The following is a 16,538-nucleotide window of genomic DNA, read 5'->3' on the forward strand; positions in this document are numbered from 1 at the left end:
CACGGAGGAAGACAATCAAAAATAATGAATAATAATTCATTTACACTTTTCCATAGTTTTTGAAGGTTTCAGGGAGTAAACGTGTCTGAATTAATATGTCTGCTTGCAAAGAAAAGCGTCTGGACTTCTTTAAGTTGCTTGAAGACGTTTCACCTCTCATCCGAGAAGCTTCTTCAGTTCTAAGGTCAAATAGTGGAGAGTCCCAGATTTAAGTCTGAATGAATATTTCTAATAAATGTTTATCTAAGTATTTATCTTCACTTTCCAATATTAAGTGCCTTGAGACAAGTGTTGTGGTGATCTGATGCTATTTAAATAAAATTGAATTGAATGATCTTTTTCATTACGAAGGGCAAACTGTCATATTATACGAAGCATCTGTGAAGGTTTATTGCTTTGTGTTTGCACATAATTAACAAACCTGATAAATTCAACATGTTCATTTAAAAAAAAAAAAAACCTGGTGTCACATGACTGTACAAGTTCTGCAAGACCAGTGGACTTATCTTGCTGCTTAAAAAATACTCCCACTGGGTTATAAAAAACGGTCCGTGACTCCAGACATAAAAAGGAAATAACTGGGGCGATTTAAATTTGGCCTGGACCAAACTCACCCAGTGCATTAAGATTGCTTCCCTCAAAGTCTGGCATTTGTTCTCAAAGTTAACTGCATCAAACTAACCCAGCTTTTATGCTGAAGGTTAACGTTTATGTTTACAGGTGAAGGGGCCACAGTGTTCAAGGTTAAAAGTGGTGCATCAGGACACAACCATGGCCTGAGGGACCTGTGCACTCAAAATTTATCATATTTTCAGTGTCCAAACCAACCAGAATTGCTTACATAGGTGCTGCACTGCACGTGGAAACAACCTTAAAATGGAAAGCAGCTGAATTTTAATTAAATTTTTTTATTCGTGGAACTCTTTGATTATAACTCTTGAATCATGGTTTGTGTAGTTTGAACATAGCGTGGCAAAGAGCCTCCAAACTACAAAAAGTAAAACACACCTAAAAATGGCTTCTCTTGTATATGTGCCCACAAACCTTTGTTTAAAAAAATGCTAATCATATAACCTCAAAATGGATTGTTCTGTAATAAACTGTACTTATTCTGTACTTTTACTAAGTGTATTAATGTTATCATGCATGTAATTTTATGGATAACATACTAAGACCACAAACAAATTCATTAGGAAAAACGATATACAGCTAACAGTTACTAATCACTGATTTCTATAAAGTGATAAATATAAAGTTCACATCTGTCCACAGCGACAGCGTTCAAACTCATCAATGGAAGATTTCAGTGCCAAAGACTCACCAGAAGCTTTGCTTACAGTACACTTAACAGTACACAATTTCTGCCTTTAAGAGGGTGTAGATGGCTTTTTTCACTTCAGCCTTTGAGTTTAGGTCAGTGGACTTAAAAGTAAATGACAAACTGTACAAATATGTAGGTTACATTGCATCGTGTATATTCAGAAATTTCTTAAGAGAGTCGTCTTGTTTTTTAACTGTTCTATGAAAACACAGGTCATGGCACATGTCTGGCTGTATGGATTCTGCTGGTCTACACCAGCAGCTGCTGTGTTGCAATTTGGCAGCACTTTAGTGACAGCTCACAGACAAACACGTCCATTTCCACACTATTTTCTTTCACGGTAATAAAACCATTGCAAGTGGCAGATATTTTGACTTCTCACAGCAGGAAAAGGACTAGTGCTAAAACATCTAAGTGGAGTCCAGCTGTTACTTCTCTTAATTGTACCTTTTCTCAACATGTCAAAGTGTCTTCTGTGAGAAAAGAAAATCGGCTTTCTCTTTTTGTTGCAGCTGTCCATCCTCTAATGCTAAGAATTTTAAATTTAAGAAATAAAATGCAACATAAAGTATATATATTTATCACTCACTGATGGAGATGTCAACTGAGATAACACTTCAAGTGGTAGCTGAGCACATGATATGGGGTCAAGATTCAAGATTCTTTATTTATCACAGGCAGAGTTATACGAGTACAACACCCAGTGACGTGTCCTGAAACGCCCCTCGACTGTGCAATAAGACAACATTATATACAGTAAGTGAATATGTACAAGCAGGACATTATGTGCAGTAAGTGAGTGAATTATATACGTTAAGCAAATTTAAATAAAAAAAAATAAAATAAAATAAAACAATCTGGAAATTTAAGTTGAAAAACTGAGAATACCATTTAACATCTCAAAGAAGAAGGCCAAGATAAGCGATAAAAATGGAAACAAATTTGACATCACTTTATATAAAATATATTCACAAGATCATTCGCTATATATATGCAAGTTTCATTCTTTAGATATATATATCTGGAAAAGTAGACGCTTTTGTAACCATTTGTAAAATATGGAGGTACTTGTGTTGTGTTATAATTTTTCTGGCCAGTGAGCTGTATGGTCTTCCAGCATGCTGCATGTCACTGCTGGATCAAAAACTTGTGATGCAAGAGTTAGATCAGAGATCTACCCAGACACCCACACCCTCCTCACTGTGTCCCCATTTGAATCCAATGGGAATATGATGAAATATGTCCTATCCCGCCTTTTGATACATGTCGAGCCTCTTTCACTGAAGCTTGAGAGAATAGTTGGGACTATGCTTTATGGAGCAGTGGAACTGCAGCTTCCACTGCTGGGCGTTTTGGCAGCTGTCTGCAGTGTAGTAAAAGGAAGGTGGCAGGAAGTTTTTTTTGTTATCCATGACAGGAACCCACTCCTTCAGGTTCACCCCACCTCTACACTGCAGGGAGGAGGAGGTTGTCTCTCTGTCTCTAAAGCTGATGTGTAGACTTCACAGCATGTCAGTGCATTCATTTATTTCACATGTGCATGAATGACCTGGATAACAAGTACAGGTGGCAATGCTTCTCTAGTATACATAAATAAGACAAATAAGGTGTTGATTCACCCAGCCTAAGTGCATTTCTTAGAAGCGACATATAAATTCTTTAACTGCATTCATCCTACAAACATAATGGATGTGACAAAAGCTCGTAATAAGGGAGGCCTACTCGACAGCTGTGATTTCCTCTCCATGTCCCCTGTGGCATTTTGCATGTTTAGAAGAAACAAATCTGTATCTTTCAACCAGTAAGCTGACCATTTTCATAAAGCCTTCTAATATATGCAATACGGCTGTGTTGTTAATCTCAGCCTGTCTTTGTGAGTTTGATGGAAATGCAGATTTACTGTACGGGCTCATTTTATGGTCATCAGCGTTAAGCCGGATGATTTGCATTAGCAACCACTGCATGTTTTTCTTGGCCTTCATGCATTAATTAAAGTGCAATTTGTGGTGTGTTTTCACGTGGTTGAATAAGTTAGTTGTGCTGCTTTGCAGTGTAGACACAACTCTGCAGCACATTTTGCACATGATTTCATCTTAGTTAACATCACTTTTGCTAAATCTGAAGTGTTTCTAAAACGATGATGATTTCCTTTCAGGGGAAAGCTCTTTTATCTACAGCTGTGCCAGATATTTAAATGCTGTTGTATATTTGTCTTTAACATATTTTACTTGTTCAGAATGATCTAGTAATAGGCTAGGTTTGTAGCCTCAGTAACTAACCTAACTAATTACTATTTCTATCGTTACAACGTTGTTACCGTTACTAACAAGAAAATGCAGTGCAGAGGTGTTACTATTTTAAACACACATACGGTTGAACCTGTCTTCAGCTTATCAGGAAGGCAAAGCAAAAGAAACAGTTACACAAGTGCTGCTGATTGGCTGAGGAAGAATAAAGTACTTGTGGTAAACCAATCACATGACCATTTTAAGATGACATAGCAAAAAGATTCTATGTCATCGCAAGACAAACCTGATTCTCAAACTTTGTGTTTAAAGTGTGGACTTAAACTATATACTACTTTTTAAATTGTAGTGAGAGCCCACGTCAAACCAGAGTTAAGATAAAAACTATACATGATGTTTTTTACTGAATGCATCGTTATGTTTACTGCAGGAAGAAACGGTAAAAACAGCATCTTCTAAGGCAGGGGTTCCCAAAGTGTGAGGTTCGCCCCCTAGGGGGGCGCAGAGCCATTGCAGGTTTTTGACAGGGCTCCCACACAAATCAAGCAAGCAGGAGATGAAGCATCGTCAAATATGTTTTCAAACCAACTTCATTCTAAGCCGAAGACTAGAAAATATGGTGAAGCATATTCCCTTTGGTTTCACCTGCACAAGTGCCGAGGTAGGTCTCCCTGCAGAATTGGTTTTCCCTACGTCGGGAAGCAGAGCTGGGCTCCCCAAATCACGGACAAACAGGATCCCACATTCTTGATTTTTAGTTCACAAACACTTGTTGTAATGACTAACTACTCCTGACATTTTGGAGATGTTTGCTCTTTATACAGTAAAGTTAAAGTGGGACACAAATAATATCAGGCTGATCCTGCCACGATTTGTTCCCCGGTTCAAATCCCAGGCAAACAGGATCCCACAGCTGTTTATGTTTTTAAACCTATTTTGCACAGAGAGGCATTTTTTGAAAAATGTATTGATTGCAATGTTGAATATTATTACACAGGAAAAAAACAACTACATGTAAAATAATTACACCATAACGCCTCTGCCTTTCTAAATGAAGGGACAGTAACTGCGGGTGTGTATGTAAGCGTGTAAAAACTGAGAGTAAGATTAACAGTATTTTGTCTCTATCTGCCATTGTAGAAATTCTCATGTAAACAATAACGTCGTGCACAGCATGACGTGAAAAAAGGCACATACCTTTGACGTTGCGCCATGAACTCTGTATTCCTCATCCACACATAAACGCAAAAAAGGAGTTTTAAAGAATATCAGTTTTCGGTGATTTGAAACGCCGTTTACGTGTGGACGAAAGGCCCAAACGCATAGAAACAGCTGCGTTTTCAAAAATACCCCTGTAGGTGTGGACATAGCGTAAAAGAGTTGTAGTGTATTTTATTACTACATGTAATTTATTGCAGTTTACTCTTATGTGTTTAATTGTTTAATAAATGTTTGAGGTGTGAAATAAACCGTGATGGAGTTCTGCACTTCTGCATAGGTTTTTTTTTTTTTTAAATTTGCAGTTTATGTTTGCATTTCAAGTTATGAAATATGATTCGTTAAACATGTTTGTGGTTGTTACAGTAAAAAATATAATTGTTTTCTACTTGAATTTTATATTTTTTTTGTCTGATTTTAGATCAATATGTCAAAATGACAAAATAACAGTGAATTCAGACGTGAGGTTGTGCTGAAAAGAATGATATGAGCTCCTCTGGACCCCAGAGGGTTAAGCATTTTTTTCAAAGTAATGCAATAGTTACTTTTCCTAGTAATTAGTTACTTATATAATATTGTAACTCAGTTGCTATCTCAGTTACTTTTTTGAAGAAGTAACTATAACTAATTACTTTTTCAAAGTAACTTGCCCAACACTGCTTGTGAGTTGATGCTCAAGTACAGTGTTCTCTTATAGGAAAAGCTAGCGAAACAGGCACTGCAGCAGAAGCAACAGTGTTTTTCACTCTTTTTTTCACTTTGTTTACTGAAAGTGCTTTCTCTGTTACTAAACAAACAGACTGACTTGATAGCTGTTGACTTTGTTGTCCTCAATGTCTCTCTTGTCTGTGTCTTTTTCTCTAGTTTGGCCGGACAGAAGTGATCGATAACACACTGAACCCTGACTTTGTTAGGAAGTTTGTCCTTGATTTCTTCTTTGAGGAAAAGCAGAACCTTCGCTTTGATGTGTAAGTAGAAATGTCTCTGTCTTTTCTTTCTACAATGCCACTGTCTGTTTTCCTTTGTTATCACAGGGACTGAATCAACCCTACTATTAGTTTGGCCTTCTGACTCATACCCACTAGATTTAGAAGCTCGCAGTCATTTAATGACTCATCAAATTGTTAAGCGGCAGTGATTTGGCAGGGTAAAAAGTTTTACATGCCTTTGGGTGACAGCCTTCTTCACACTTTTGACAATTATTATTAAAAGTTTTATTATCACTGTCTGAGTATTAACAAACAGTTAATAAAATAAATAAATAAATACATACATACATATAATTGCATGGTTTACCTATACATATAGTGGATAATTATGTCCCTGATGTGTGATGACTATGTTTACCATCTCAATTTATTATAACAGGCAGTTTTGCTATTGTATTTTGAGATTTTGGTTCATTTTAGAAATCACTTTTATAGTGACATATACAAAAATGAAAATATTCAAAGATTTTGTAGTGGTGTACAGCTGCTACAAATGTTGTTTTACCATTTACATGCTGTTCTGGGTGAAATTGGATCTCTATCTGGTGTATCAGGTGCATTTTGGATCTATCACTGTGGGTCAAATAGAGAATGGTGATTTATGGAATTGTTAAACTGTGAATCTGTACATGACATGCCTGTATGCATTTCTTCCACTGAGGCGGGGTATAGGGTACTCTCAATACTGTCACGACAACTGTCTGTGTTCCCCTCACTTTTGCCGAGGTTCTCTTGGGGGCGTCCTAAACAGTATAATAGTAACATAGCTGGTACTAATCCCAAAGTCAAGAAGAGAAGAGCTGCAGCCCAAGTTGATGATCTCAACCTTACATAGCTATTAGATGTAAACATTGTTCAGTGTAAACATTGGATACTATTACATAATATCCTGTTTTTCTCAAGTATAATTAAGTCATGAAAGTCAAGTCATAATGTTTAAAAAGGACAACCAGTCTCTCGGGGCATCGAGCTTAGGTCCTCCGATCTCCATGTCAAAATAACCTTGGGCAAGATACTGACTGTCCCCAGTGCATCCACTGGAGTGCGAATGTGTGCATAATAATTAGAAAGTGCTTAAGGACAGAATAAAATTCTGTATGATTGCAAATAAAACTAAGATTAAGATGAATTTCATTTCATTTACTCAACTTGGACCTGCTACTCTTCTCTCTCTCTCGCTCTCTCTGCGTGTGACTAGTCGAATAGCTGACTAATTATCACTGTTATCAATAGTCTGTACCAGCCTTACTAGTTGTTTAGTCTAGTAAAATTTTAATTGATGCGTAATGCTGGTAACTTGAGTTCAAAATGCCTCAATGCCACCAGATGGTGCATCGTTGTTAAGAAATGCCATAAATGCATTAATCAAGGTTTCATCTGTTTGCTAAAATTGGACTGAGGTCACGGATACAAATGGCGGAAATTAGTTTTCTCTGAAAGGTGGAAGGATTATCCCTTAGGGATACAGTTCAGTCATTATCGACAGGCACAGAGTACAGGCATTTCAAGATCCATGTGTGCCTCACATGGGTCCTCACTGGTGCATCAAACTCTTCATGCTTGAAACTTTCTTGGATGTCTGCTACTGTAATGGTTACCAGAGCTTGTTCAGGGAGGTTGCTGTGGTCTGCTCTTGGATCCACTAGCCACTGAGCATTGTTGTTATGGGCTGCATCCTTCTCCCATATGCTCTTTCGATATTGCTCTGTCCCCAGCCTTGGTGGGGCTCTTGTCGTATTGTTCCCCTGTCACTGAGTGTACACCTATCTGTCTGGTATACCTTTTCAGGTGGCTAGCTAAGGCAGTTTTCAAGGCCTCAGGTATGGCAGCTTGCTGTACCTCTTAGGGATCCCTGTCTTCATCACACCTTTCTGCAGCTACAATAGTTGGCTACCTTCCCTTCCTGTTGCCTTAATCTTGACCTCTAGCCTCTTTCTCCATTTTCTCCATGGCGGTTAGTGCTCTTCGTGGCTGAAGTATCAATTCTTTTTCCATGTGGGCACATTCACGCTTTGGATATTCATTGGAACAAGTCCAGAAGTGTTTGGATAATGGCCTCTGGTTGTGGCTGTCGTGAATCCTTGGTCTCTGGACAACACATTTATCCAGCTTCTATCCACTCCACTGCCCAGTGCTATACTCCTTACAGTTCATGCTGTAAATCACCCTTTAGGGGCAAAACAAAAACAAAACAAAACAGGAGCACCAGAAGGCCAAAAGACAAAAAGGAAAAACAAAACACGAGACCCAACCCAAGAAAACCAATGAAACGAAACACACCACAGCCCAAGAAAAACGGAGTCCAAAACAGAAAGGTCCAGGGGGCCGGCAGCACAGGAGTCCAAAACAGAAAGGTCCAGGGGGCCGGCAGCACAGGAGTCCAAAACAGAAGAGTTCAGGGGGCCAACCGTGCGGACGGCAACGGCGGCGACGTGGATACAGTTCGGGAGGCCGGCCGTGCGGACGGCAACGGTGGCCACTCAGGCGACGGCGGTCCGGGGACCGGCCGTGCGGAAGGCAGCGGCGGCAACGAAGGAGACCACGGAGCAGTTCAGGGGGCCGACCCCGACGGCGGTGACGTCCAGCAGGTGGCCCGGAAAATGGCCGGCGATATCGAGGTGCAGAACGAGGCTTGGGCGGCGGCATAACAGCCGCAGGACCAGGCGTAGCAGAAGCAGAGGCCGGACCAGGCGTAGCAGAAGCAGAGGCCGGACCAGACGAGGATGAAGACTCTGATGAGGCCGGACCAGACGAGGATGAAGACTCTGATGAGGCCGGACCAGGCGAAGCACAGGCTGAAGCTGGACCAGGCGAGGATGAAGACTCGGATGAAGCTGGACCAGGCGACGACGAAGACTCGGATGAAGCTGGACCAGGCGACGACGAGGCGGCCGCAGGTGGCGGCTGGACAGGCTCCTCGGGCCCTCCAGCTGACGCGGCGTGAGGCTGAACGGGCCCCTCGGACCCTCCAGCGGAGACAGGAGGCTGAACGGGCCCCTCGGACCCTCCAGCGGAGACAGGAGGCCGAACGGGCCCCTCGGACCCTCCAGCGGAGACAGGAGGCCGAACGGGCCCCTCGGACCCTCCAGCCGACGAGGCATGAGGCTGGTGTGGTTCTCCGGAACCACCAGCTGACAAGGAAGGCTGCTGGACGGGCTCCTCGGGCCCCCCAGCTGAAACAGGAGACAAAGGCCGGAGCGGTCCCTTGGACCCTCCAGCGGAAACAGGAAACAAAGGCCGGAGCGGTCCGTCGGACCCTCCAGCGGAGACACGAGACGAAGGCCGGAGCGGTCCCTCGGACCCTCCAGCGGAGACACGAGACGAAGGCTGGACGGGCCCCTTGGACCCTCCAGCAGAAGCCATCACAAAGCCAGCAGGCATGGAGTCCACTGGCAGACATGAAGGAAATGGGTGCTGTGCTGAGCACTGGCCCTGCTCAGACAACACTGACACGGGGCACTTCCCAGGTGGCTGCTTAAACTCCAGGGGTCCAGAATCAGCTGAGGACTGGGACCTAGCCTCTGGGGAAGCCCTGGAGCGGCAAACAGTGCCAATGGCGGCTGAACCATGAAAAGCACCTTTAGTAGGACTTAGGCTTTCTCCCTGCATGGAGTGAACGAGTGGAACCGGTAATGCTGGAGCCAGAGCTACTGGGGCCTGCGCTACAGGCGGCACTGGAGCTACTGGGGCCTGCGCTACAGGCGGCACTGGAGACCGAGCTGAGGGTGGCACTGGAGACTGAGCTGAGGGTGGCACCGGAGACTGAGCTGAGGGTGGCACTGGAGACTGAGCTGAGGGTGGCACTGGAGACTGAGCTGAGGGTGGCTGCGGGGGAGCTAACTGGGCTGAGAGTGGCTGCGGGGGAGCTAACTGGGCTGAGAGTGGCTGCGGGGGAGCTAACTGTGCTGAGAGTGGCTGCGGGGGAGGTGATATGCTGTTCACAAAGTCATCTGCCGCACAGAACACCGCCCCTGAATGAACAGTCATACAGTCCGCAAATGGAAAACAGTCCTCACTCACCACAGCCGGCGAATTAGAAGTCCGAACGTCCAGCTGTGGGGTGGCGCGCTTGCGGCGCGATCGGCGTTTCCTCCCCGCAGACGGCTCCGACGGGCCGGGCAAGATCGCATCCGGCGAGTCGGGCAGCGAGGCGGGAGTGGCTGAGAGAAGGTGGGGTGTGTGCCGGAGAAAAGCCTGCATGGTCGGAGGAAGTGAATTTAGTAGCCATGGCAGGCCAGAAAAGAGCCGTTGTAGCCGACCTTCCACGGCGCGGTGAAGCTCGTACGGAGGATTCTCCAGCCACAGCCCGAGGAGGATCTCCACATTGTAGCCGATGTCATCCTGGAGCTCCTCGGACAGATTGACTGCCGCTGGGTCCATGGTGGCTGGTTCGTTCTGTCACGGTTTGCGGGGCAAGCCGTGTGGAGTTGAAATAGGACCCAAAATGCAGCAGCTCTGGTGCAGATGAGTGTTTATTTGACAACCGAAAATACAAACAGCAACGGTGTGGGTACCATGAAACAGGAAAACCTAAACTGGGTAGAACTAATAACACAAACCAGAAACGAGGATGCAGGGAGGTCCGGGGAAATACATACGGGAAGACGCAGGGAGACCGAGGGGAAACAACACAGACGAACCAGCAACTACCATGACAGAAGACACAACTTAAATACAATCAGAGAACACAAGGAGATTACACACAGGTGGGGAACACAGGTGACACTGATAAACATAACGAGACAGGGCAGGAGTGAACACAACATGACGCATACTGACGAGAGACTGTCAAAGTAAAACAGGAAGTACACAGAGGTTCAGACAGGAGGAGAGAGAGCACGGGGAGAACACAGACATAACAGGCTGGGGGAAACATGGACTAAACACAAAGAGAGACGAGAGCTCATAAATACACAGAGGGGCACAAAGGGGGTAAGAGTCACAAAGGGAAAACACTTAGGGAACACCACAACAGGACACCTCAGAAAACATGGCCTAAATAAGGAGCGAAAATACAAGGAACCAAGAATACTGGGCCAACATGGCCCAGGACCATGACAAGATTAGAGCATACTGTAGGTATTAAAGTTTGAATCATTTCTATCTAACACACTATAATTTGTTCATGTAAATGGGGAGTCTTCTTCACACACAGAGGTGAATTACGGAGTTCCACAAGTCTCTATGCTAGGACCAATTATGTTCACATTATGCATCCTTTCCCTAGGCTAGAGGTCAGCAACCCGTGGCTCACGAGCCACAGAGTAGGGTTAACCATGCCTATTAGTACATATACTATATATATTGATTTGGCATCTCCCAATTACACCTGCCACCTGCCCATCTCTCTCCCTTGGCAGGAGGAGCTTCAACAACTTTTGATGTTAAAGGTTGACAATCCGTGCCCGAAGGAGTACCATTAGAAGGAATATCATATATTTTCCCGGCTTTGCAGATGATACCCAGCTTTTTATATACATAAAGCCAAATAACACAACACAAACCAATTAGTTAAACAGCAGTAATGTCTCAAATGTTTCAAAGACATAAAGTCTAGTTGGTCAGGATCGTCTAATTTTCTGCTTCTAAATTCAGATAAGCGGAGGTTAGCATCTAATTACAACAAATTTCTAAAGATCTTGTGTCTAACCAGATGCTTACGCTGGATTGCATTTTCTTGACCTCCAGTAACAATATAAGTCACTTTTGACCATTTTGAAAATGTCCTTCAATGCAAATATTAAACAAATAGGTAGGATTGCTTTCCTTCATTGGCACAGCATCTCTAAAATTAGAACCATCCTGTCTCAGGGTGATACTGAAAAATAAGTTCATGTATTTATTCCTTCTAGGCTGAGCTACAATAATTCATTATTATCAGGATGTCCTAAAAAAAATCCCCGAAAAGCCGTGAGTTGATCCAAAATGCTGCAGCGAGAGTCATGACAGACACATGGCCTAGACCAGGGGTCAACAACCTTTAACACCCAAAGAGCCATTTGGACCCAGTTTCCATGGAAAAGAAAACACTGGGAGCCGCAAATACTTTTTGGCATCTAAAATGAAGATAACACTGTTATTGTTTTTTACCTTTATGCTTTGTATAAACAGCTAAATTGTGTTGCTTATGAAATCCATGAAGTGCTACAGAGAAAATTTAATTTTATTTATATAATGAACACATTTTGAACTAACAAAAAGGAGATACACCCAGTTGAAGGTCGCTTTTAAATGACGCTGAAGCTGAACTTAAATTATTCTTATAGCAAACAAAAACTGTAGTGACCGTCAAGCTTATATCACCTTTGGAATTTCGCAGCCTGTAGCGGAGCCTTGACCTGAATTTTAAAAATATTTGGAAAAAAGTACTACGCTGCTAAAGAAAAAAAGGAAAAATAAATATCTGCAAAATATCTGAAATATTTATTTTACGTGGTTAATGTGTGTGGCGGGGCGTGGTCTGCCGCTGTAGGGGAGGCGGACGCACCTGAGCGGTATCTGCAATCAAGCCTCCTCGCCTTAAAGTCTGTGCTCTCTCTGCTGTTGTGTTGGTGTGTGTTGGGCTGTGAGCTGAAAAGCTACACCAGGCTGTGTGGGTAAGCAACCATGTGTGAAAAGTGGTCAATAAAGAGATGCTGAAAAGCATGTTCACGGAAACATCGTCGGGTCTGCCGTGGTATGTTTACAATGGGACTTCTGCCCCTGAACCTGCAAATCGAGGCTGTACGGAGTCACTTTCATCTTTACGCAGGACTGTAAGCTGTCATCTGTGAGGCGTGAGCGGTGTTTGTTTTTACCATAGTTCACGGTGGAGAATAGCTGCTCACATACGTATGTGGATCCTTGGGGTTGAAAGTCTCCATAAATGCAGGGCATTTCGGCGGGTATGGTTTATGCGAGTGTGACGCTTATTTTCAGCAATGAAAAATAATAACATATAATTTTATTTTTAGATTTCAATATCACAATAATCTTCCAATTTACAACCACAATTTAAAAATACGAACACAAATAAAATACACTTAAGTTAAATACTTATAATTGTTTTTCCAAACCACGCGGAGCCGCAGTATAAGGACTAAAGAGCCGCATGCACCCCTGGCCTAGACAGAGAGAGCATATTTCCAACTTCACGCCCCATCTTTTCTTAAAGACCTAATACTGATCACCTGAATAGGGCACTTTATTCTCAATAATGAGGGGCAGAGCCTTCAGCTTCCAGTTCCCTCTCCTGTGAAAACAGCTCCTAATTTGGATTCGGGAGTCAGACACTATCTCTACTTTTAAGATTAGGTTAAAAATGTCCTTTTTTTTTAATGGTAAATGGTAAATGGCCTGTATTTGTATAGCGCTTTACTAGTCCCTAAGGACCCCAAAGCGCTTTACACTACATCCAGTCATCCACCCATTCACACACACATGATGGCAGCTACATTATAGCCACAGCCGCCCTGGGGCGCACTGACAGAGGCGAGGCTGCCGGACACTGGCGCCACCGGGCCCTCTGACCACCACCACTATATGTTTTGCTTAAACATATAGTTAGGGCTGGATAAGGTGACCCTAAATCCTCCCTTAGTGATGCTGCAATAGACCTTGGCTGCTGGGTGCTTCCCATGATACACTAAGTGTTTCTTCTTCACTGACCTTTTGTCACTCACTATGTGTTTATACACCATTTTGCATTTAACCAGAAGTTGTTATTAATCTCTGGCTGTCTTCCACATTTTATCTTGGCCCTGTCTTCCTCCCCTCACCCCTGCCTACCCCTGCCTGAGCCTGGTTCTGCTGGAGGTTTCTTCCTGTTTAAAGGGCGTTTTTCTTTCCGACTGTCACCAAAGTGCTTGCTCGTAAGGAGGCACCTGTCTAGTCTGTGTTATGAAATCGGTTTCACCCCGGTTCTTTTATTCCTTGGGCATCCAGAGACGGCACCTGACTCAGAAGTCATTTTCACAAAAACCTTTATTCATCTTTAATCATCTTCATTTAAGCATGCATCTTCTAGAAGGGGACACGTGCAAGGCCGGTGTCCCTCTGCAGATCTGAATTTCAGTGTTATTCTCTCTACATAAACTTTTTCACTTTAAAGCTTCCTCCTATGGGACTGCAGCCGCCCCGCTTAGTGAGGAGTCTTAATCTCTTCACAAGGTAAACCGTTAATGTTGAAATATTAAGTCATGCAAATTATAACTCATCCACTCTTACTCTGTTTAATGCTTGACTAAGTGTCATGCATCATAAGTTTTAGTGTGCTGTACGTAGTTACCATAATCCCCATACTTCAAGGAGGCCAAGAAATTATTTGTAGCTGTACCAAACTCCTACTGAGTGCATGTGGCTTCACTTCAGTAAAGAATTTGTTTTCCAAATGTACATTTAAAATAATTTTCATTGCAATGAACATTGTCCCTGACCTGCAGAGCTCTACCAAGTGTTTACAACATAGAAATAGAAAAAAAATAGAAAAAAGATATTTGAATAATAATAAACATGAAAATATTTTTGTCACTTAAAATCACATAAAAAATTACCAAGCAAACAGACAAAAAGATATGAGGTACAATGTGCAGGTACTCAAACAGAGCACTAATGAAACAAAAATGTCTGCAATCTAGGAAAAGAATAAAATAAAATGAATCAAGAATAAAATGTAGTAATGTTTCCAACTAGGGCTGCCACAATTAGTCGACTAGTCACGATTACGTCAACTATCAAAATCGTCGACGACTAATTTATTAGTGAACGCGTCGTTTGAAGCTTTGTAAGATCACAAAAGACGCAGGAATGAGTAGTAGGATTTGAGAGTGTAATAACGGACTGAAACGGAAGATGGCAGCACTGCATGTACAAGGATGCCAGCTGCCGTTAAACCCCGAAGAAGAAGAAGCTGTGTCCCAGAATTCATAGCGCGGCCCAGCTCAGTTTCCAACAATGGTGGCAGCTAGTTAGTTTTAATATTACTCATATACTTTTCTTTGCAAGCTCCTTTGACTACGATGACCTGGATGACTGAGAACCTTCACAGACATTGCTCTTATTATTCTTTCTGGGTCACAAAATAAACGTTTAACATATTTTCAGGCAAGAATGTAGCTGTGTAAACTTCAAATATGTGCCCGGTTTATCAAGACACCACATATTTCAAAAGCGCTCCGACATTTTCGGAGACGTCTGTTACCCACTAGCTCGATAGCGAGGGTGTTTTGTTCAGCTCCAGCCTTGAGGCCACAGCTGGCGCCGAAGGGGTCTCCGCATGAAGTGATGATGGTTTTTACTTTTGTGCGAACAACTCATATGAATTTCAAAGCTGTTCTAACAGTCCAACACTGGTCTCTCAATCTCCTGTTGGAGAGCCACGAGCTTTCTATGATGTTATCCAAACTTACGTTCCGTGATGTTGTCATTCTTTTTGCTCAAAGAGCAGGTTCTGAGAACTCACGACCGCAGTGCACTTCCCCAAGATGTGATCGAATTTGCACTCAAAGGTGTTATTCGAGCTAGCCCCTCCAGATGTAATCCAGTTTTTCACTCAGAGATCTTGTTCTGAGTATTCACGGCAGCCGTGCGTTCTCCAAGATCTTCTCCGTGCTGCACTCAATGAGCCCATTTTGAGAAACTCATGCCTCGTCCCATCATTTCAATCCCAGCGGGCAGCCTTGTCAGGGTTTGAACAGCCGGTTCCGCTTCCTTAATTCTTCGATAAGCCAGGGCCAAGCCAGCTCCGATCAGCAAGAACCCTGTTATCATGGTTCCGAATAGGTAGATATCTTCAGCAGTCAGGCTCACCCGAGCCCAGACTTCTAGTTGAGAAGGGGTGTCAATTGCATTCAGAGACCAGTTGATCAAATCCATAATTCCTCTTTTAGGTTTTAGAGAACAGACTGTGAGAGAGTGTTCCAGAGAAAAGTAAGTAAAAACACAAGACAAGACAAGGACATAAGAAGCTAAGCAGAGAAGATAAGGGCAGGAGAGGAGAAAAGTGCGACCGCCTTCGCTGAGAGCCAAAAGAGACATGACAAGAATGTCATGTCTCTTGAATGACATTCTTGTCATTCTTCCATGACAAGAATGGAATTTGAATGAAAACAACAAAATTTGAATGAAAACAACAAAATTTGAATGAAAAGAACTGGATTAGAAGGAAAACAACGGATTTCAAACGAAAAGAACAGAATTAGAATGACAAGAACAGAATTTGAATGAAAACACAGGAATTTGAACAAAAAAAAATAGAATTAGAATGACAAGAATGGAAGTTGAAAGAAAACAACCAAATTTGAACGAAAACAACGGAAGTTGAAAGAGAACAACAGAATTTGAATGAAATCAACAGAATTAGAATGACAAGAACGGAATTTGAAAGAAAACAACAAAATTTGAATGAAAACAACAGAATTAGAATGAAGAGAACAGAATTTGAATGAAAAGAACTTTGTTAGAAGGAAAACAACAATTTCGAACAAAAATAGAATTAGAATGACAAGAACGGAATTTGAATAAAAATAACAGAATTTGAATGAAAAGAACTGGGCCCTGTGCTTCGTACGTCGCTTACTACATCCAAGATCAAATGAAACATCCAAGACCAAATCATCGCGCTAACTCTGAGCTCGCTATTCCGGTTCCCCGAACACACCTGTTGTTGACGATTAGTATAGCTGGATGAAGTAATGTGAGATCACTGGGTGGCCCAACAGGGGCTACGCATCGATAGTAGAAACATTGATCGGCAACCCTTTGATTGGTCGGCGAAAATGTCGAAGG

General features: G+C 42.6%; 1 protein-coding gene across 1 annotated transcript in view; it reads left to right on the top strand.

Moving 5' to 3' along the window:
• LOC101478883 (copine-9) overlaps positions 1-16,538 on the top strand; it is a 202,737-nt gene that overhangs the window by 31,161 nt on the left and 155,038 nt on the right. Inside the window, exon 4 of the mRNA XM_012921487.4 lies at positions 5,650-5,753. Within this exon, the coding sequence (XP_012776941.1) occupies positions 5,650-5,753 (104 nt within the window). The remainder of the gene's footprint in view (positions 1-5,649; positions 5,754-16,538) is intronic.

The sequence above is a fragment of the Maylandia zebra genome, linkage group LG5 (assembly GCF_041146795.1).
Source record: "Maylandia zebra isolate NMK-2024a linkage group LG5, Mzebra_GT3a, whole genome shotgun sequence".
Taxonomy (NCBI): domain Eukaryota; kingdom Metazoa; phylum Chordata; class Actinopteri; order Cichliformes; family Cichlidae; genus Maylandia; species Maylandia zebra.